The following is a 19,948-nucleotide window of genomic DNA, read 5'->3' as shown; positions in this document are numbered from 1 at the left end:
GCTGTGATTGCAGTGATGGCTCTTTCTGAAACCCTGGAGGGTGTGGCAGAAAAGCATTCCTCCAGTTTTCTTGATTTTTGAGGATGACTGCCTCAAAAAGAGAAGCTCTGCTGCCTTGTGTTTAATGTTTTTACAAAGCCCTCCCAGGTTTGGTTTTGCTGCTTCTAAGATAAAAAACTTCCAGCACTGGTTTTGTTGGTTTAAGCAAGTGTTCATCAGGCAGTTGAGTCAGGTGGATTAGGTAACAGAGTCAGAGACTTTTCCTTCCCCCTGCTCAGGTTTCAGTCTCTGATGGTGCACAACACTCAGCCTCACACACCTGACATTTCCTTTGTCTACTCCCATTCCAAAACTGATGGTTGCAACAATGACAGGGATCTTCTCCTCCATCCATTCATTCTGGACAGAAGTCCTGTCAGCTGCCTTGAGCCCTGGGAAGGAAAAGAGAAGAAAATAAACACCACCACAAAAAACCAGACCAAAAACAAAAAACCAAACCCCAACCCCCAAGAAAAAAAAAAAAAAAAAAAAAAAAAACAAAAAAACAAAAAAAAAAAAAAAAAAAAAAAAAAAAAAAAAAAAAAAAAAAAAAAAAAAAAAAAAAAACACCCAAAAAAGCAAGAAGGAAAGAAACTAGAGGATTTTCTTTCTCATCCATTCCCCCATTACAGGCAAACTCCCTCACTAAAACTGTCTGATGTACACACTCCTCTCTTCCCGGTGTTTAAACTAGCCTGGGACCAAGCAGAAGTCAGCAGCAGCTGTTTTTATTCCAGAGGAAAAAATCTAGCTCCCCACCCGGGATAAAAGCAGTTGTTATATTCAGGCCATGCAAGATCCAACAGAACCAACAGTTCTGGAGACATGGGAATGCCATTGTGGTGAAGGGCCTGCACTTACCTCACAGAACTGGTGTGTGAGCATCACACAGAGTGCAGAGCATGCCTAGAAAGCTGTTTTCTAGGTAGCCCCAACCCAGGTGGCAGAGTTCAGTTCTCCCAGCTAGTGAGAGATGCAGACTCGGGTACCTACCTGCATGATAGGCCTTGGCCTTCAGCCCTCGGTAGCTCAGCTCAATGGCCAGCTGGTCACACACATCCCTCATCCTGCAGTACACGATGCCACAGCCGGAGTACACCTGGGAGCCAGGAGACAAAGGCCAGGACACTGCCTGAAGTCAAACAACAAAGCTGCAAATACAGCCCTTCATCCTCTCCTAGTAGACACAATGCAAGAAGCATCTCACAAACACACCCAGTGCAGAGGTTATAGCTGAGCTGCAGAGAGTTATTTTGAGAATTAGTGTTAGAGCAGGAAATTCAACACTACAAATGCTTCTGCTCACCCTCACAACACCAAAAGAGCAGAACATAAACATACAGTGGTCACAGAAGATGTGACAAACCAAGTGGAAATGCTTGTTCTGTATTCCTAATCAATTTTCTTTTATACTAACCCCCTTCTGAGGACACCTCTGACAGGACCACAGCCTCTACATTCTACCTGTTTTAGAGGAACTAAAAAACATATGTGTGCACTTTTAGAGGACTTAGAAAATACACACGAGCACTTTCCTTCCTGGGACCTCCTGATTTCCTGCCACAGACCTGTGAGGGCCCCACCAACCCCTAGAAGGCCAGGGACCATTAGGGTAGATTTTGTTCAGTTTAGTTTTCTTCCCTAAAGGTACAACCTACCCCAGTGGCACCCTTCACTTCAAGCGCCTTCAGACAGAAATCCTTCAAGTTGGCGTACGGATCAGTAAGGAGCTCTTTGAACTGCACATCATAGAACAAGTTAGATCTGAAACAGGGAGTCTTGAAGGTGGAAAGTGGCTGCTTGAGCTTGAGCGCTGCCACCACATCCTCCTGGACCTGCTTGGTGGCAGTGGCAGTCAGGGCAACGCAGGGGGTGTGGGGGATGCGGCTGCGCAGGGAGCCCAGGCGCAGGTAGTCGGGGCGGAAGTCGTGTCCCCACTGGGAAACACAATGAGCTTCATCAATGACCAGGTAGGACAGGAGGTTTCTGGACACCAGGGAGTTCAGCGTTGGCTGGAAGGAAGAGGCAGCTGCCATCTCTGGGGTGAGGTACAGGAGCTTTACTTGAGGCTTCTCACTTGCCAAGTCAGCCAAGATGGTTTTCTTCTCCTGGGCAGACAGCTTGGAGTTCAGAGAGCAGGCTTTGATCTTCAGAGCCAGCAGGTGATCCACTTGATCCTAGAGTAAATACAAAAGAGAAATTAAAATCAAATGGGAATAAAGAAAGTCATCAGCACCAAGAAAGATTAGTAGGGAGACCTCGGTGAGGCCCCAGCTTCCACCTCCAGGATCAAATCCCAGGACAACACACACCTACAGTCCTGTTAGTTATAACTTCAATTCTAGATGCCTTTTCCTTTACTTGTGAGCTCCATCCAGCTCTTACATTCAACTGCATTTTTGTGCATCCATTCACTTTAAGACAGTCTTTTTGCTGCTAGGGAACACCAGCAGGGATCTGTGCAGAACAACTCATCACAGTCACAGTGACCTGATCACGTCTCAGTATTTACCCTACAGAGTTCTCACAGATGGAACATGAACACTCCCACCCTGCAAGAACAGGGAAGCAGCTCACTCCTACATAACTGAAGGATGTTCTAATACAATTGAGACAGGACAAAGTAAAAGGATCATGCAAATCACCACTGAAGCAGAACCAGAAGCATGGATGAGAATTGTGTCATGAAAACCAAGAAGAAAACGTGGCATCACATCCAGATGAACACTGGCCATACAAATTCACTTCCCTGTCCCCTGCTCACTTGCACTTGACTAGCACCTGACATTTCAGGATGTGAAGAGTCCTGAAAAACAGGTATCTCATTATTTTACTCATTATCTGGCTTCAGTAATTGATTTAATGTTCATAGTCACCTCTCAGCCTTCCCTATAATGAACTGCACAGGCTGAACTCTTGAAGTTTGGCTACACTGAAATACATCATGATCATTTCAGGCACAGCAACCCCTTCTCAGGGATGAGAAGACCCTGGGGGTTTACTCCAGCTCTTTCCCCTAAGACTCATCAAGTCCATCTCAACCTATTTGTAACTCTCTTATCAATGATATCTTAACCTCCATTTCACTAATATTGGCCATGCTGGAGTTTCATCAGTAATCCTCACACTTGGAACAAATTCACCCTTTACAGTATCTTTCTGAGAAGTATCACCAAGCCTGCTATCATTTTTAACGTGTATTACAGTGAGATTGTAAAGGAGTTAAAATAATTCCACAAATAACAAATCCCAAACCAACAGCCTTCAGCACCAGATGTCACGCAGTGCTAATGGTCTACACAAGTCTAAGCAATGCTACAGCTGCTCTTACAGGAAATTGTTTCTCCCAACAGGTGATGAAACAGTAGAAAAGGCAAAACAGAGGGGAAAAAGTCTCACAGATGAAAGTGCTCATGGAGCAGCTCTACTAATCCAGCTTCTTCCCATCACAGATTGACTGCAACAAAAAGACATTTTGATGCAGAATGAATTGTGCCTTCAAAGGCAACTTCATCACTCCTGGAGTGATTACTTGATAGGTAAAGTGGCAGGTTTTTTCCTGGTTAATCATCCATCTTTTGGTGCATTTGAGTTAGTCTGCTTTGCTGCTAATGTCTGGAGAAAATGGAGAAAGGCTCAATTATAAAAACCACCAGGTTATTATTAGAGGCAAAACCATCCTTTTAGAGAAATGCAAAGTATCATACCAGAGATACTCTGCTATCCCAGGGTAAGGAAAGCACACTGAGACATCAAGAAAATCCAGAGGCAGAAAGACAAGAGGGCAGCTGCTGTGCCTCCAGAGTCTCCTCTTCTCTGTCTGCTATTTCCCAGCTAACAGGAGACAGTTACCTGAATCAGTGCAATCAGAGGTGAAATGACAATGGTGATGCCCACTGCCAGAACTGCAGGAAGCTGGTAGCACAAGGATTTCCCTGCCCCTGTGGGCATGCACACAAAGACATCCTTCTCTCCTGCAAAAACAACAGAAGAAAGCTCAAGGCCTCTGAGTGGTGTTGAGTTCCTGGGGCTCACATGTGTGCATGTACCAGGTGGCATAGCAAGAAAAACCCTTCAGTTTAGGTTCTAAAAGCACAGCAATACTTTGCATGCCAGCAGAGGTTCCTTCAAAGAACCTCAGATTGCTTTGTAAACATTTAGAGGCAGCTGCACAAAAGTACCAGAAGATACACAGAAATCAAGATAAAGAGAAATTAAGTTATTCATGCTGAATCTCCTCCAGAAAAGCTGCTTTCACTCATTTTACAGACCTCCACTTACCACATTACCAGCCCCATGACAGAACTTCACCACATCCTCTTAAAGCTTATCCCAGAAAGGCCCCCTCACATGAAACAGGAGTTGTAAATCTCAACCACACTGATAACATCCTGCAGTGAGTGACTGTTCCTGCACTAACCGGGATCCAGCTCAAGCCAGGAAGGTGCCAGTGACACCAGGTTAACAGGTAGAGACACCTTGCACACAGAATCCCACTTCTGACAAGTCTGTTGTCAACAGTGAGTGGTGACAGATGGAAACTGAACTGGGCACAGCTCTGATTCACACTGAGAAAGCTGCTGGGGGAGCTGGCTGGCTGGCTGTTGGGGCATGTGTCAACATCAGCACAAAAATGTTGCTGATAATGGCTCCATGATTCTGAGGATGCCAAGAAAATCAAGTCCTCTGCTGGTATTATCTTTAACACAAGGACAGTTTTACTCTGAAAATGTCCGGATGTTAACAGGTTTGATGTCATCTGACCACAAACACACTGGCAGGTATGAGGAGACAACTAGAAAAGACTCCAATATTGCTGCATTTTCCCATTCCCATGATAAAATGACGGTGTTAAAAACAAATTAAAAGATGCAGAGCTCGTGTGCAGCACGTGCCCTGGGCCCAAAACCACCTCAGAGCAGAGGAGGGCTGGGCGCTGCAGCTTAGTCCAGGTGAGGTCTGCTCACAGCAGGCACAACAGCAACTCCTGCAGCGTCACCCCACACGGATGGAGATGGACACCCAGCCGTGTTCCATACGTCTCCCGTGCCGAGCCTCACCTCTCGCCACAGCCATGGTTGCACTTTCCTGCAGGGAAGTCTTGAAGGACTCAAACCCGAAGACCTTCTGCAGTGTTTTCCTGACCCTGCCCTCCAGGCCTGGGGGAGCTTTCCCGCTCATCCTAAGGATGCTGCGAACGACCACAGGAACCTGAGCTAGACCCGGACGCTGCCGCCCCGCTCTGCCCGAGGCCTGCCCCGACCCCCTGCCGCCTGCACGGCCTCCCCCAGGGCTTCCCTGCCACACTCTCCCTTTTGTCGGGTCTCTCAGGGATGCTTATCCAGACCCCCTCACTGGAGAGGGCCACACTGTGTTTACTCTGGGCCAGCCCCCTCCCACTGGGCACAGCAGGGGGGGCTCATAGCGGGGGGGGCCTCAGTGCCCGCCAAACCCGGCCGCACCCGAGGTGGAGGGGGGTGTGGGGGCAGGCGGCTCCTTCTCACCCATCCCCCTTCCTTCCCAGGGCCCTGTGTCCTTGCACCCTCCATGTCCCCCGTCCCACCTCCGCCTTGTCCCGGCCCCCACCCTCCGCGCTCGCTCCAGACCCGGCAGATACTGTCGCGGCGCCACAAAATGACGTCAAAAGCTTCAATTAAAGGCCCAGCCCGCGCAATTTTCACCCCCTCTCCTCCCATCGAACGCTCCGCTCCGCCTCGCTGAGGGTTTCGCCCTCCGGCCGTGAGCTCCCCGAGCAGCTTCTCCTCTGGCCGTGAGGGCGGATTCCCCCGGTGCGCCGGGAGCCCGCTGAGGGCGGAAGAAGGGCAGCGTTGCCATGGTGACAGCGCAGCGTGCGTCATCCCCGCGCGCCGGAAGCGCGCCGCGGCCCAGGCGGAAGATGGCGGCGGCGAAGCGCAGTGTTCTTTCCTCGCTGGCGGTTTACGCCGAGGACTCGGACCCGGAGTCGGACAGCGAGGCCGGCACGGCGGGGAGCGATGGGGGAGCGCCCACGGGTGAGGGCGGGCAGGGGGATGGGACAGGCGGCGGGCTGGGGCGCCAGGCTTACCCCACGCGGCCCGCGCCGGCCTGGCGCTTTCCCCTATGTGAAGGGAAGGCCCCGCGCGCTGCCACCTCCCCTTTCCTCATCGATTTCCTTTTCTCTTCCTCCTTAGGAGAGAAAGGAGGCCTGGTGTCAGTTGGGTACGGAGAAGATGACTTTACCCGCCTGGATGGGGACGAGGAAGGGTATGAAGAGGAGGACGATGAGAACAGCAGGCAGTCAGTAAGTACCTCCCTGCTCCGGGAACTTGTTTTGACCCCTTACATAAGTTGTAGAGGCTTTTCTCTTTCAAATAAAATGCCCGAATAACGACCCGTGATGGAACCCGCAATATTGGCCTCCTGGTGTGGGTTTCAGCACTTTCCACCTCCTCCTTTCCACTTTGTTTTCAAGTAGAAAGCATTTGCCCCGAAACCCATTAGCAGCTTGGCACAGTTCTTGTTGCTCGTTACTGTGTTGTTGTTGGACTCTTTTATGGGAAAAGGGCTGTCACAGCCACTCCAAATAAAAGCTGTTCTTTAAACATAGTTGGTCTATAAGAACATTGTCAGCTGGTGGATTAAAAAGAATAAACTTCGGTGCTGTCTTAATTATTCTTTTGTGTGTAGCTCAGTGCACTCCCTGCATCAAGTCACCTTGATGTAACAGTGTCCTGTCTACATGTGGGTGGCTTTTGTCTGTCACAGGTGCATGGCACATGTCTGATATCACCTGAATTCTGAGATAACAACAGTGTGGGGGGACAGGGCACAGAGCTCACAGTCTGTGAGTGCAGCTGCATCACACTGAAGGATGTGTAGTTCTGCCCTGGGTCTGGGGGAGTGAAACAATAAGTTTGGAGGGGAAAAGGGAAAGTTCTCATCTGCTTTCTTTATTGTCGCCCTTTTTCTTACCACTGTGTTATCTTCTCCCTAGTCCAGTTCTTTCTTCTACCACATAGCCAAAAACCCAGGACTACTCCTATAACTTTTTCTCACTGAAATCTGCTTTGTGTGTGTTGGATCAGTCTCTTAGGAGACACTCTTTTCCGCCATTTGTCTGCCCAAGTAGCAGCCAAGATATTCCTCAGTCTCTTGTTCCTGTTTTAAGTTCTGTTCTGTTGTCCCTGGTGTCTCCCTTAGCAAAGCAGTGAACCTTTTTACTGCCTCAGTGATTCTTCTTTATATATCTAGCACTTCTAGACTCTGCTTCAGTGAGGTCTGTCTAGATCAAAGGAAGCCCTGTGTGTGATCCAGGTGCTTGCCAAGGTTAGCTGTGCTTAGTTAGTATTGTAAAGGGCTTGTAAATGGGGTGGCTTTATTGCATATGCAGCTTTTGGTGCAGGTTGCAGCTCTCCATCATCAGCTGCTGTCCAGGAAAGGACAATCAGTCAATCACTTTGGTATCAGCCAGTGGAACTTGGTTTGTGTTTACAGTGCAGGTTGCACAAGTTACTTCCCTTTTTTTTTTCCATTAAATATTCTCTGAGCAGACTTGAAGACTTCCTTGGCATTGCTTGTGTTGGTAGCTCATGGGGGTTATGAGTTGTTTTTAGAAAGCAGGGTGAGGTGCTCTCAGGCTGTCCTGTGCTTTGCTCTGTACAACTCAGTGGGTGTTTTAACTACTTTAAGCACTTTAATAGTGACTGAAAAGCCTCTGTTTTTATTCAAAGCCAGTTCTCAGTAATGCTGCTTTGTTTGTTAATGTTCTTGCTCCCTGCTAGGTAAGAAGTTTTTGAGAGCTGTTTCAGTTACTGTCTGCAACATGGATAATTCAACCCATTATTGCTTTGATGAAAGTCACTTTTATCTATATAATGGAGACTGTAGAGGGGAGAGTAATCTCATTTGTGGTAAACACCAAATTAGTTGATTCTTTGCTAGTTACAAACTCACTGTAATTAACCTTTGACAGTCTGGACTGAATTATTGTCATATGTGCATCTTTCAGAAAGGGAAGCTGGAGAGTAGCTGAAGTGAAGGAGTTTGTGTCTCAAATCTGTAAGAGAGGCATCTTAATTCAGTCAATTAAAACTCACTGAGGTTATTGTGTGGTCAGTCTCTTGCTTGCCTTGTCAGAACTGGCTCATGTGCCAATGATTTGAGGTGGGCAGTTCCTTGTAAACTCTTCCTTTCAGCTGCACCTCTCGTTTCACTTTTTCTTTTGTTGCCCGTTTTGAAGCTGAAACACCAAGTTCTTGTTTTGGGGCCAACAATGAAATTTGTGGAAAAGTTTGGAAGAAAAAACATTTTTCTGAGTTATGTGAGCATGAAAAAACACTTTCTGCTCCTCAAACTTGTTTTGAACCCAGAGAATGTGTTTATGTCTAGAAACAGGGGTACTGGGAGGATGCCCAGTGAGGGGACAGCAGGTTTACTGCCAGTGGGGACCAACCTGGGGCTTCCTGCTCACCTGGTGTGGATTTTCAAACAATGCTGTTTTCAGTATTTTAAGCTCTCACAGGGCAGAAGTTCTCCCAGTTCTTTGGTTTATTTCTGGTTCATAAAATAAATTTTTAAGAAATGGAGACTATTACCTGGAATTTGTCAGTGATCCCTTCTGTGGAGGTTCACAGCATCTGCAAGCAAGGCATGAGAGCTCTGCACCAGCAAGGAAGTTGTGTCTGCTGGATCCCTGGAACTCGGTGCTAGGCCAGACCCTCTCCAAGCCTGCATGTTTGGTTTGGTGGCAGGCCAGCTGTGTGTCCTGTGTGTGTTGCTGATGCTTGGGACTATCACAGGTCTTGCAAATGCTGCTTTTTCTGTGGGTACTGCTAAACAGGGGCTCTTCAATCACCACCAACTGGAGGGGACAGAATTATCAAAGGACAAATGCTTTTTTCCCCAGTTCTGCTGCTTCTTGTTGTCTAATTCTGAGCATTCCAGACCTGCATGAGTTTTGTAGGGGCAATTGCTGCTGAGGGATGCTTTTGCCTACAAAAACCCCAACACCAAACACTTCTCCCCCTGACTGTAGGACTTGTTTTCTGGTTATGAGTGGGTGGGGCAAAACTGCTCTCCATGGAAAGGGTCTTGGACTGCTGCTGGGCTGCTGAATGCCCTTTGCTGTAAGTTCGGTTACTTGCCAGGCCTGCTCTTTAAGCTTAATCCTGTAAATTCTTGTCTTGTAGGAAGATGACGATTCAGAGACTGAAAAACCTGAGGCTGGTGACCTAAAGGTATTTGAAAGTGTGGTCTGGTGGTGGTGGGGAAGCTCAGTACAAGAGGAGTAAGTTTTAACAGCATGGCTTGGTGTTCATTTGTGATCTGTAGTTAGTTCCACACCTTTTGTAGCTTTAACCTGTGTTTCTGACTTTCGTTCTGGCTTCTGCCAAAGGCACTTGATCACAGGCTGAGTCACAGTGAAGGTTGGCCTTCATGAACTTGGCCATGTTGTGCATTAGATCCGAAGTTTGCTAACAGCATCTCACCTGTTTTGCAGTGATGTGGGAAGTGCAGCATCCAGTACAGAATTCTGTATGACCAGTGTTAGTTGGAATAATTTCTTTGTTTAGAACAGCTTAATGAATAAATGATCCTGTGCTCTTACAGGCCATGGAAGGTGTCAGAATCAATTCAGTTCTCTCCAGCTCTGTCCTTCTGAATGAAGCAGTTTTGTAAAGGTCATAGATAAATTTAAAAAGTGAAATAAGATCCCCAGATAATAGCTATTATCATAAATAGTTGAAATCATCTTTATCTTGGGATTTCACCTTGTTCCTGCTGGACAGCAGGTATTTAACAGCACAGAGGACATGGATCAGGCTGGAAGCTGGAAGACAAAAGACCAAATCCATTTGAAACTATAGACAACTATGTTTAAATTTTTTATGTTAATTCAGTAGAAGCAGTCCAGTTCATCAGGGATGCTGAGTGATGAACAATTGCAAGGGCATTTTTTTTATCCAGCAGCTTCCTCAAGGATGCAGGCAGTCCCCAAACTCTGCTACAAAAACCAGAGGACTGTGCTGCAAAGCAAAATTCTGTGGAGAATTTGATTTATCACAGGGGTTTGATAGGCTAAGATGAAGGCAAATGGATGTGTTTAGCTATTCTATTTGAATTAGTTTTATAGCAGTACCTTTTTTCAATATTCTTATGGATTTACAGTGATACATAGCTGGAAATCTTGGCAGCTGTACTGCAGCTGGTAAAGCCTCAATGTGTGAAATGGCTCCCAGGCACTTGAAAATGGAATGTATTTTCTCCTTTCCTTCTTGCAAGAATGATTTTTTTTTTTTTTTTTGAAAGAAAAGAAAAGGGAATCTCTCACTTTTATCCTTTTTCTACTTCTACATTTTTGCCCTGGTAAACATGCTAGCAAGATGTTTCTGTAAAAACTGCTGGATTCAAATGTGTAATGTGAAGTAAAAATACGGGATTTCCTTAGAAGATAAATTTGGTGTTAATCAAGTTTTTGAAGTTGCATATTAGGGCCCTGTTGCAAGTGTGTGCATTTCTGTCTTCTCTAAAAGGGCTATAGGACTTCAGGGCAGTGGAGAATAGCTCTGGCAGACAGAAAAAACAGAACTAGACTGTAGTTGCTCTTATCTGAGTAATCATACGTGACAGAAATCTCACCACTGAATTGTGTGAGTGCTGCTTTAATATGTCACTGACATTTCATGTTGGCTTAAGAAGCCTCTTGCTTTCAGTGGGTTTTGTGTGCTGCTGTCCAGGTGCATTTTGTGCTTCTGAAGAAGAGCCACACCTGGCCACAGAGCAGCATTTCAACTTCAGTGAGGAAGCAAAGAAATAATGATTGTATTAAAAATAAAAAGCATTTTGTATCTTGGTAGACTGTGCAGTAGTAACTCTGCAAGAACTGAAAATGTGCATTAAAGGAAATCAATAAAATAACAGTAAAATGTAATTCCTGCCATTCCAGTGTGGCTTGATAGGTGAGGATTTGAGAAATGTAGGAGGGAGGCAAAGCTGAACTGAGTCTGAAACTGCTGAGTTTCAGACTTCCATGTCATCCTTAATAGATGTCTTCAAACACAGGCAAAAAAGGGAATTGTGTCCTTTGGCCTTTTGGTTTTTTTTTGTTTGTTTGTTTGTTTGTTTTTTTATATTAAGTTATAGCTGTAGAGCCAGCTGGCACTGGGCAAGGAGGAGGAGGCTGCCCAGTGCCCTGCTGGGGTGTGGCTGTGGGGGCACTGGTGCAGCTGCACCAGCCATGCTGTTAGGAAATTCACTTGGGATGGGGAGAGATGGAACATCCCTGTGGAAGTATTTGTACTTGGAGCAGTTGCAAATGTTTCCTATCCCCTTTTTCCACCAAGTGGCAGTGTTCTCCTCCATCCTCACTGCTTGGAGCTTGTAATGTCTGTGACAGCTAACAGGTGTTGCAGTTACTGTAAATCCAAAGTGCAGCCAAAAGGGAGGCCCTTGATTATAACTTGCTTACACTTTTGGGTAAACTAATTTTGTTTTGAACCTGAAGAGTGCTATAGTTGTGCCTGCTCAGTTTCATGGAGACATTGGAGACTTGGAAACATGTTTAAATAGATTCCCCATGCTCTTTATATATGGCTAGGGCTTTTCCAAGGTCTGAATCTGACCATAGGCAGAAAGTAAATAATTTAAAATGCATGAATGAGAAAAAGAAAATGCAATTCATCCATCAATTATAGTCATTTCAAGCCCTGAAGATACATATATATTTTTTTCTGTTGTTTTGCCTCTTTGTACTTATTGTGAATGAGCTACGTAGAGCTTATACCTTGAATAATGGAGCCAGGTTGTGTGGAGCAGCTCCTTTGTTACTGGTGCATCCTGTGATTTGGCCTCATTGTGCACTTGGATAGTGTCAGACACAAAACCTCCAGAAGGGTCGGTTGGTGTCAGTTGTGGGTGGAGTCAGAGACAGAAAGTGGGGAATGATGTAAAAATTCTTCGGTAAAGTGATGATGAGGAGAGTGGAATTTGGAGCCTGCCTCAAATAGCCCCACTGGGAAGATAGTTATTTTATATTTCTCTCAGGTTTTTCTCTTGATTCCAGGGAATCTGGCCTTGTTGGTTCTGATGAAGGGGCACCCCTCCGGCTGTTCAGCCCTAGTTCCTCACTGGAGGGGAAGCCAATTCAAAATGCTGGTTGGGACTGCAGCTTTCCTGTGGGTTATTTTTTTTGCTAAGGAGCAAGTCACAATAAGCTTTCCATGTTCTAACATTGTCATGTCAAACCACTGCTTGGCGAGATAGAGAAGTTTTTATGCACCTGTTTGGAAGAAAAGGTGTGCCAGGAGGAGGAGAATATTTAAGCCTCATCAGTCACCTAGATGCATTCTTCCAGAGCAGACTTCTGGCCCATGGAATTCATGTTACCGAGCATCTCTGAGTTATTCAAAAACATGGTGTGCTTGCAGCAAAAAGCAGACTCCTTCTTTTTAAGCAGCAGATTCAGATATATTCAGTTGCATCCTGTAACTGAATTTTGAAGTGCTTCAGGTGCTCATGGGAAACTGGAGATTCAAATCTGGGTAGAGCTAACTGCTCTTCCAGAAATCAAAGCTGGATGGATGCTCAGGCTCTGGCACAGGACAGGTTTTTGAATGGGCACAATCCCTTTTACCTGAGCAGTCACCAATTGTAAACAAGCATCTGCCTTAAAACCACTTTAGAAACAAAATCTTCTGCTTTGGAGGGAGAAGAAATGGGCAACAAAATCTGTTGTTTAACAGTGATATCCACAGCCTGGATGAGTTCTTTGTGCCCTTTCCTCAGATGGAGGAAAGGAGCCCTGAGTACAAACTGAAGGAGGTTTGGGCTTGGGTGCGAAATGTGTTGTTTGGAAGGACAGGGTTAACAGGGTGCAGGTTGCTGGGGCACTGGCCAGCAGCTGGCTCTGGTTACATCCTTGATGCAGTAACAAGATACAAGCTTTCAGAGCTCACTAAATGGACCAGCCCTGCTGGAAAATGAAAAATGAACCTTAAAATATTGACCTTGTGCACCAAGCCTCACCTGAGGGGTTCTGTGCTTCATATTGGAGGGCTGGATGAATAACAGGTTGCAAGTGTTGATCAAGGACAGAGCCCAGCCCTGCAGCTTGGCTCCTGGAACTTTCCCAGAGGGAAATCATTAACTCTTGAGCCTTGATTGTTGTATCAGGACCAGCCAGTGCAGGAAAGCTAAGAAATTTGCCACTCCCTTGGCAGGTGAATGCCTGACACATGGTTGCAGTTTTTCAGAACAGGTGGCTACTTTGAGGTTTTCCTTTCCTGGTTTTGTTTTAAGGGTCCCCTCTGCATGCTCGAGGTGTTGTACGGAGAGGCAGCCAAACAGGGATCTCTCAGAAGGCTGTCAGATTTTCAGAGGAATACTGCGCCTCTAAGCGTGTCTAAGTACCTCCTCTTGATAATCATCAGCTCTTTATTATGTTTAGCTTTTATTGATCCAGCATACCTGTAAAGTAATTCTACTGTGTTATGATGTGTAGGTGTGTACTAATACTTAGAGGCTTTTGACTGCAGTGGTTTTTTTATCTTGCCTACCCATTGACCTGTTTGTTTAAATACCAAAATTATCTTGATTTAAAGTAAAAGTGGTAAGTGCTGAGAACCAGTAAATGGGTGTGTGTGCCGTAATGTAATCCCTGAAATTAACTCTTACTTTGATATGGCATATTAATTTTTCTGAATTCAGCATACATTCATCAAGCCAGGTTCTCAAAAAATGCTTGAATCTACTCATTAACTTTCATCTCAGATGTAATTATTTTGCTCCAAATAAGGGGAAAAGTATGTTTGGGAAAAGTTCTGTGATTAACTTAATATCCTTGCATTATGCATGGCTGTGAGCATACCTCTGTAAACACTTTCAAAGCATGAACTGTGCAGTTCCCAGGGTCGGGGTCAAGGTTAGAACTCCTGTGGTTTGTTTCCTCACTCATTCCTTTGCCTGGAAGCACAGCCTGAAGGTGCCAGGGATAAGCACTGCAGCCTCAGATTTGTTTTTTGTGTTTTAGCTTCCTTTTAATATAATTGTGTAAAATGCTTCCAACTCTGTGTGTTTTTCCCTTGTTTTAGGTTTGACAGATGTTTTTTCAGAGCTCTATAGAGAGAACCAGAGAGTTTTGCAGAGAGTTTAGAGGGGAGTAGAGGTAACTCAGCTGCAAGTACTGTCTCTGCACTGCTACAGTGAATGCCCAGACATGAAACCAGCTGATACCTGGTTCCCATTTTATCTGGGTGAACCGTGGTTATTGCCAGAGAATATCACAGGCAGTCAAAGCTGTTCTGTGTGCAGGAAGCAAAACAACATTTGGCATCTGGGATTATTTTACCTCTTGCCACACGTACTCCTGTCTCCAGCTCTGTCTGAGAGGGAGACAAATCGCAGCCTTGTCGGGCTCTGAAGCTGGAATACCTCCTGGAGAGCTCCTGGCTTCCATCCAGCTCTGGAGCTGTTTGGAAGATGAGACATGTCCATGGACATGCTTGTTCCTTCCTCCCCGCCGGGCATACATGTTGCAGCAGACTCTTCACTCCCTGCAGTACTGAATACCAGGGATTATTGACACAGGTGTGGCTTGCCTTCTTCCAAAGAAGAGCCAGGCTTGTTCTGTTTGTCTTTAAACTTGAAGAAAAGTCCTTTCTGGAGCTGCTTCCCCTTGCATATTTCACCTGATAAAGGTCTGAGTTCTTCAAGTCCAGCTCTGTAGCTGCAATTATTTCTGGCTGCTGTTCTCAAATAGGCTGTTCTGAGTGTGCAGGTCTGTGCATGTCACAGTGAGAGGCTGAGCAGCCAGGACAGATGGAGCATTGCCTCAAATACCAGCAAATAGCTGAAAATAGCTCCTTCCAGCTGCCCTGTTCTGGGTACAGAAGGAGCAAAATCTGGATAAACTCCGTGGGATCCATTCATGAAGGAGTGAATTTCTTGCTGAGGATACTTGCTATTACACTTTGCGTCTACTCCAAACCATGAAGAATTTTTAGTACTGTGTGCTAGGGGAGAAAGCTTGTGCAAGAAGTGAATTTTGTCTTCCGAGCCTTTCCTTTGCTGCTGTGAGGCTTCAGAATTTTCACAGCCCACCTTCACCTTCTACTTGATTCTGCAGTGCAACAAGCTGTAAAAAATAAAATCATCAAAGTACCTTGACACCTCCAACCTTGTCATGTCTTGCTGGTACTTCACCAGTGAATTTCTATTTCATTGTAGTAAGCAAAAATGACTTAAAAGAATTTTTGGGCTGTGCAGATCAGGGGCAGGCTGCTGCTGGGAGCTGTTGTGCTCCTGGGGCTGTGAAGGGAAGCAGGTAGCTTTGGGACCAGGCTCCACTGGGAAGCAGGTGTTATTCATTGTACCTCCACATGGAAAGCAAAAGTTCTGGCACACAGTTCCTTGACTGGAAATTACTCCTAACAAATAATCTTTGTCAAATACTGAGATAGCATATGTCAGGTGAATGGAGTCAAGTTTCAAAGAAGCTATTTAAAGGCTTTATGCTATGAATGCTTCCTTTCTAAAGCACTTTCTCGCTGAAATGTTTTGCCAGGTCTTGGTTGGAATTTTTTCAGTGTTTTTCTTTTTTTTTATATTTCATTAATGAATGTGTATTTTTAGATGTAATTTAGCTGGAAAAGTAAAAGGCACATTTTGATAGGGAATGTCTCAGGAGTTGACTCTGATTTGTTCTTCCTTCCCTTTCTGTCTGTGACTGTATCTCCAAACAGATTTGTAAAGCTTGTATATAAGTGTCACTGAAGGGTGGATGTATCAGGGTTTTTTCATATGGTGGCTTATTTCTGAGCTGCTGGATTTCTCTTGGTATCTAGATCGTGGTCCCTACAGGTTTTTCTTAGTTAAATTTCTTATGCTGAACTGGGCACTTTGCCTGGAGCTATGTAGCAGAGCTGGCAAACAGGATATGGCTGTAGGAAATGTGCTTGTTTCAAGCTTTCTCTTGGGATTCTCCTCTCTCACAATACAAGAAAAGAAAAAAGGGGTGTGGGGGGGGAGGAGGAATAAAAGCATTGTACTCCTGTTGCCTGGCTTTCTCTTCCCCAGACTCTAAATGCACTTGACATGCACTCTGCTGCCTTTATCCTGGGTGCATACCAACATCAGGCAGATCTGGGGAGCAAGAATTGAAATCATGTCATGCACTTTTAATATTAAATGAGACATTTCTGGTCTTCTGTTCCCATGAGCACTTCTGATCTTTGTAGAGGAAAAGCAAGAACATAATTGCTACCATGTTCCTTTTAAAAAAGAAAAGAAAGGGGAGAAAAAAAAAAAGCACGATGCAGGGTTTGGTGTTGTCTTTCTCCTGCTGCCTGCATGATGTAGACATTTCACCTGTTTGCTCTGGCAAGGCCATCATCACTATTGGCTTAGACAGCTCTTCTAACACTTTCTGCTAATTTATAGTTTCTTTCCATCATACTCAGCCAAGTGAGGCTGTTTGTGTTTTGGGAGTACAGGAGATATTTTGAATTGTAGAGAGGAGGGAAAATTACAAAAACTTGTTGCTGGCACTTGCTCAGATTCAAGAAATCCACTGTAACAGCTGTTACAGCAGCAGATCCCCTGGCTACTGGTAGAAGCACTGTACTGAAAAATTCTCTGCAATATCTTCAAATTAATACACTGCTTGATGATGATGTGACTGGTCTGTACATTTTGTGGCTGACAGTTTAAATTGGCATTAAATTTATCTGCAAACAATCATGTGAAGTAGTTGGGAGAGAGAAGAAATTCTGCAACACAAGAGCATTTGCTGAAAAAAAAAGAGAAAATGTTGAGGGGGAGGTACTGTCTGAGCTAGTTGCTTTTAATATTACCTAGAAGTCAGTGGAAGAATGAAGCTGCAGTTGGCTGCAAGTCTGCGAATGCAACTGAGCAGTGGCAAACCTGACATCAACTTCACCATTTCTTAAAATTTGCATCTTTGTCAAAGCCATCAGGATTTGGTTTTGTGTCTTCTGCCTCCCTCTTGAGCCATTTCTCCTGGTAGCTTGAAGTGCACCTGCACTGACATGTGCACCTGCTTCTGCAAGAATTGCTTGAATTTGTATCTTGTGGTGACTGTTAATGCCAGCAGTTATGTTGGATGTGAGCATTGAGCCGGATTTATGGGTCTTGTTTCAGCAAGGATTTAGTGAGCATTGTTTTAAGTCTGTCCATTCTTTCCATTAAATAAAGCTGTTCTGGGCAAGCCTGTCCAAACTGGAATTCATCAGTCTCAGATTCATATTGTTTTGCTTCCTTCCTTTAATCTCTGTTCCATGCTGTGAGGATTGTGTTGGGTTGTTTTTATTTTCCTTGGGGCTTGAGCAGACACTGTTTTTTATGTAACTGGATGGAGACACTGTAGGACTGATAAGATGGTCTATATTTCACCCCAGTGAGGTGAAAGCTTCAGGCAAAATGCAGCACTTTCCTTATGTGTGTGCACACACACTCCCTTCATCTTACTCCTCTTTAACTGATGATGATACATGAAAACTGAACCAGCACCTGGTGCTCATGAGCCAGGCTCTTGCAGGCAGTCATCTTGTCCAGGGCTTGAAAAAAAAAAAAACATTTGTCTTGGGAAAGTGGAAAAAATGAAAGACCTTTTCCTATACTCGAACAGGATTAGTAACAGCATAAGTGTTTTCTGCTGTCAATGAGCTGATGTGCACAATTGTTGTTGGAAGCCAGGAAATCTATGGAAAAGGCGCAGTTTGGGTTTTTTTTAATACTTTGTCCATAGCAGCTTGTGCCCTTCAGAGGCTGCTCTTTATTAGTCTCCAGATCAGGGGGAAGGAGTCTCCCTCCTGCTTGTTTTTGTGTTCCAGTCTTCCAGCTTGGCTCTGGAGCACTGTGGCATCCCTTGACTCCTTTCAGTGGCTCTGTTGGAGTGAGGCTGTCTGGCTTTGGGCCCTTAAACCATTGATCTTGTAAGATCAAGGCTGCAGAGTAGATGGCAGCCAGAAAATCAACTTGCTGAGTTCATGATGTAGCACAGTACTGGGTTTTTTTTTTGTTTGTTGCTTTGTTTATTTTTTCTTTTTTTTAACTCAGTTGAGCAATAAGTGAATTTAGAGTTGCTTCTGTACAGATTTTTAGTGGTTTGGTTTGTGAAAACTCTATGGTACAGTTGTCACTAGCAAAGTCTTAACCTTGTTGTTTTTTGAAAGGCCTCAGAATTCAAATGGAAATGAACTCTTTAAGTGTTCAGCCTTTAGCTCTGGGATGCTTGAAATCTCTAGTAATTTCATATATTTACTCTGATAGGGAGTTTTGACATAAAATCCCTCCTGCTGGAACCACTCACCTGCTTGATTTTATGCTTCATGTGAGATACTGATACATAACACAGTGGGTATTGGTGATGTAATCTACAGAGAGATCACCTTTTCCTAAGTGGATTTAGTTAACTTCCCTATATAAAAAGCAGTTACCTTCAAATTTCCATTGTTTAAATGCTGTGGAATTCCTTTAGAAATCTCTCATCCACGCATAAATATTTCTTCTCTTTCATAACCAAAAGGTAGCAACTTTCCAGTATTTATTGTACCTTATTTTTCCACTTAGTGATTCTCCATTTCATTCCATTTAATGTATTAGGTAAGATCTGCAGATTTGTGGTTTTTATGCTGTCTTTCCTAATCAGTTCATTGTACTCATCATGTGTCTCAAACTTAAATTAGCCTAAGGGAGTGTGGAACACTTCTCGTGTGATTGCTCCACTGGAAGTTTTTGGAACATTCTGGATCTTCAGTAGATAGTCAGAGGTTTGAACAAGACTCCTTAAATCTTGCATTTGCCAAACTTTAGTCAAGTTGTTGATGCTTGCCTCATAGTTTTCAACAGCAAACTAAGCAAATATGAACAAGCACTGGAGGAGAAAGTGGTCATCCATTTGTTTTTTGAAGGCATTTAAGAGGTTTGAAAGCAGCCCAAGTTAATGAAAAGCTGTGTCGATGTCTCCAGCTCGTTCAGGATGGTGCAGTGGGTGGAGGTATGAAGGAACTCATCACTAAGCAAAATTCCTGTCCCTGGGCAGTGAGGTGTGGCTGCAATCCAGGGCTGAACGTGTTTGCTTTTGCTTGGCGTAGCTCTGGGCTCTCTGATGTCTTGGCTGAGGCCTGTGGACGTGGGGACTGGACTTGTTGGAGTGTCTGTGGTGGGAAAGTGTGGGCCAGGGCAAAACAGTGGAGCCTGATAGCACTGGCTTGATTTAGCCTGTTATAAATGGGACAGACTCAAAGGATGCAAATTAAAGAAGAAAATTCTGGTTAAAGCAGATTTACTGATGATTCTGGAAGCTCATAGAGCAGCTAACATTTCAGAGATCTTTGTCTAATATAAGGTACATGGCAGGAAAGGGTTTGGCCATTAGATTCTCTCTCAGTTCATGTTTCCTGAGAGCTGTGTGCTTGGTACTAACTCCAGGCATACAGGAGACTTGAAAATTAGCTTCTGGACAAGTCAGGAATTAAGCACAGCCCCTTCCAAAGCTGTTAGTGGTCCAAATAAGAGGGCAGTGATTTTGTGGCTACGTAGCCCATGTCTAATGATCTGAATTTGGCTGTGCCACTGGGTTGCTTAAGTGCCTGCTTGGCAATATTGCTATTTTGGGGGATTATTTCTCTTGCAAGAAGTGGGCAGAAGGAGATGGGAAGCTTAATGGAATAATAAATGCAATGCTGGATATGAGGAAGGATCAAGAGGTGCTCAGGGAGATAGCCTGTCTCTTCCACTTCCCTCTCAGTTCCACTTAAAACTTGCAAGAGGTAAGAGAGCAGGATGTAGTTTAGTCAAGGTTGGAGCTAAAGCAGTTCCCTCCTTTCACCTCAACAAACATTTGCTTGTTGTCTCAAACCAAGGTGAGAAATAGTTTTAATTACCCATCTAGCAAGTTCCCCCCTGAAAGGGA

At 44.7% G+C, this 19,948-nt stretch overlaps 2 protein-coding genes across 15 annotated transcripts in view; one reads left to right on the top strand and one right to left on the bottom strand.

The window, feature by feature from the left end:
- The window catches only part of RECQL5 (RecQ like helicase 5), a 37,870-nt gene extending 32,012 nt beyond the window's left edge, over nt 1-5,858 (bottom strand). For 9 of the 12 annotated variants that reach the window (XR_008434230.1, XR_008434229.1, XM_053960561.1 and 6 more), the window contains exons 1-6: nt 5,721-5,858; nt 5,100-5,230; nt 3,892-4,013; nt 1,698-2,216; nt 1,033-1,138; nt 320-431 (exon numbers count right to left, since the gene is read on the bottom strand). Coding sequence is in view for 10 of the 12 variants with exons in the window: in XM_053960561.1 (XP_053816536.1) it covers nt 320-431; nt 1,033-1,138; nt 1,698-2,216; nt 3,892-4,013; nt 5,100-5,220 (980 nt within the window). In the remaining 2 variants the exon portion in view is untranslated. The other 3 variants (XM_053960563.1, XM_053960562.1, XM_053960564.1) reach the window with 3 other exon arrangements.
- Nucleotides 5,859-5,890: 32 nt separating this feature from the next.
- Nucleotides 5,891-19,948, top strand: part of SAP30BP (SAP30 binding protein) — a 29,326-nt gene continuing 15,268 nt past the window's right edge. Inside the window, exons 1-3 of one of the 3 annotated variants that reach the window (XM_053960581.1) lie at nt 5,891-6,050; nt 6,210-6,319; nt 9,207-9,254. In XM_053960581.1, coding sequence (XP_053816556.1) covers nt 5,936-6,050; nt 6,210-6,319; nt 9,207-9,254 — 273 coding nt within the window. In that variant the 5' untranslated portion in view covers nt 5,891-5,935. The remainder of the gene's footprint in view (nt 6,051-6,209; nt 6,320-9,206; nt 9,255-19,948) is intronic. The other 2 variants (XM_053960579.1, XM_053960580.1) reach the window with 2 other exon arrangements.

Source organism: Vidua chalybeata, chromosome 19, assembly GCF_026979565.1.
Source record: "Vidua chalybeata isolate OUT-0048 chromosome 19, bVidCha1 merged haplotype, whole genome shotgun sequence".
Lineage (NCBI taxonomy): Eukaryota > Metazoa > Chordata > Aves > Passeriformes > Viduidae > Vidua > Vidua chalybeata.
This window is presented reverse-complemented; position numbering and strand designations above follow the sequence as displayed.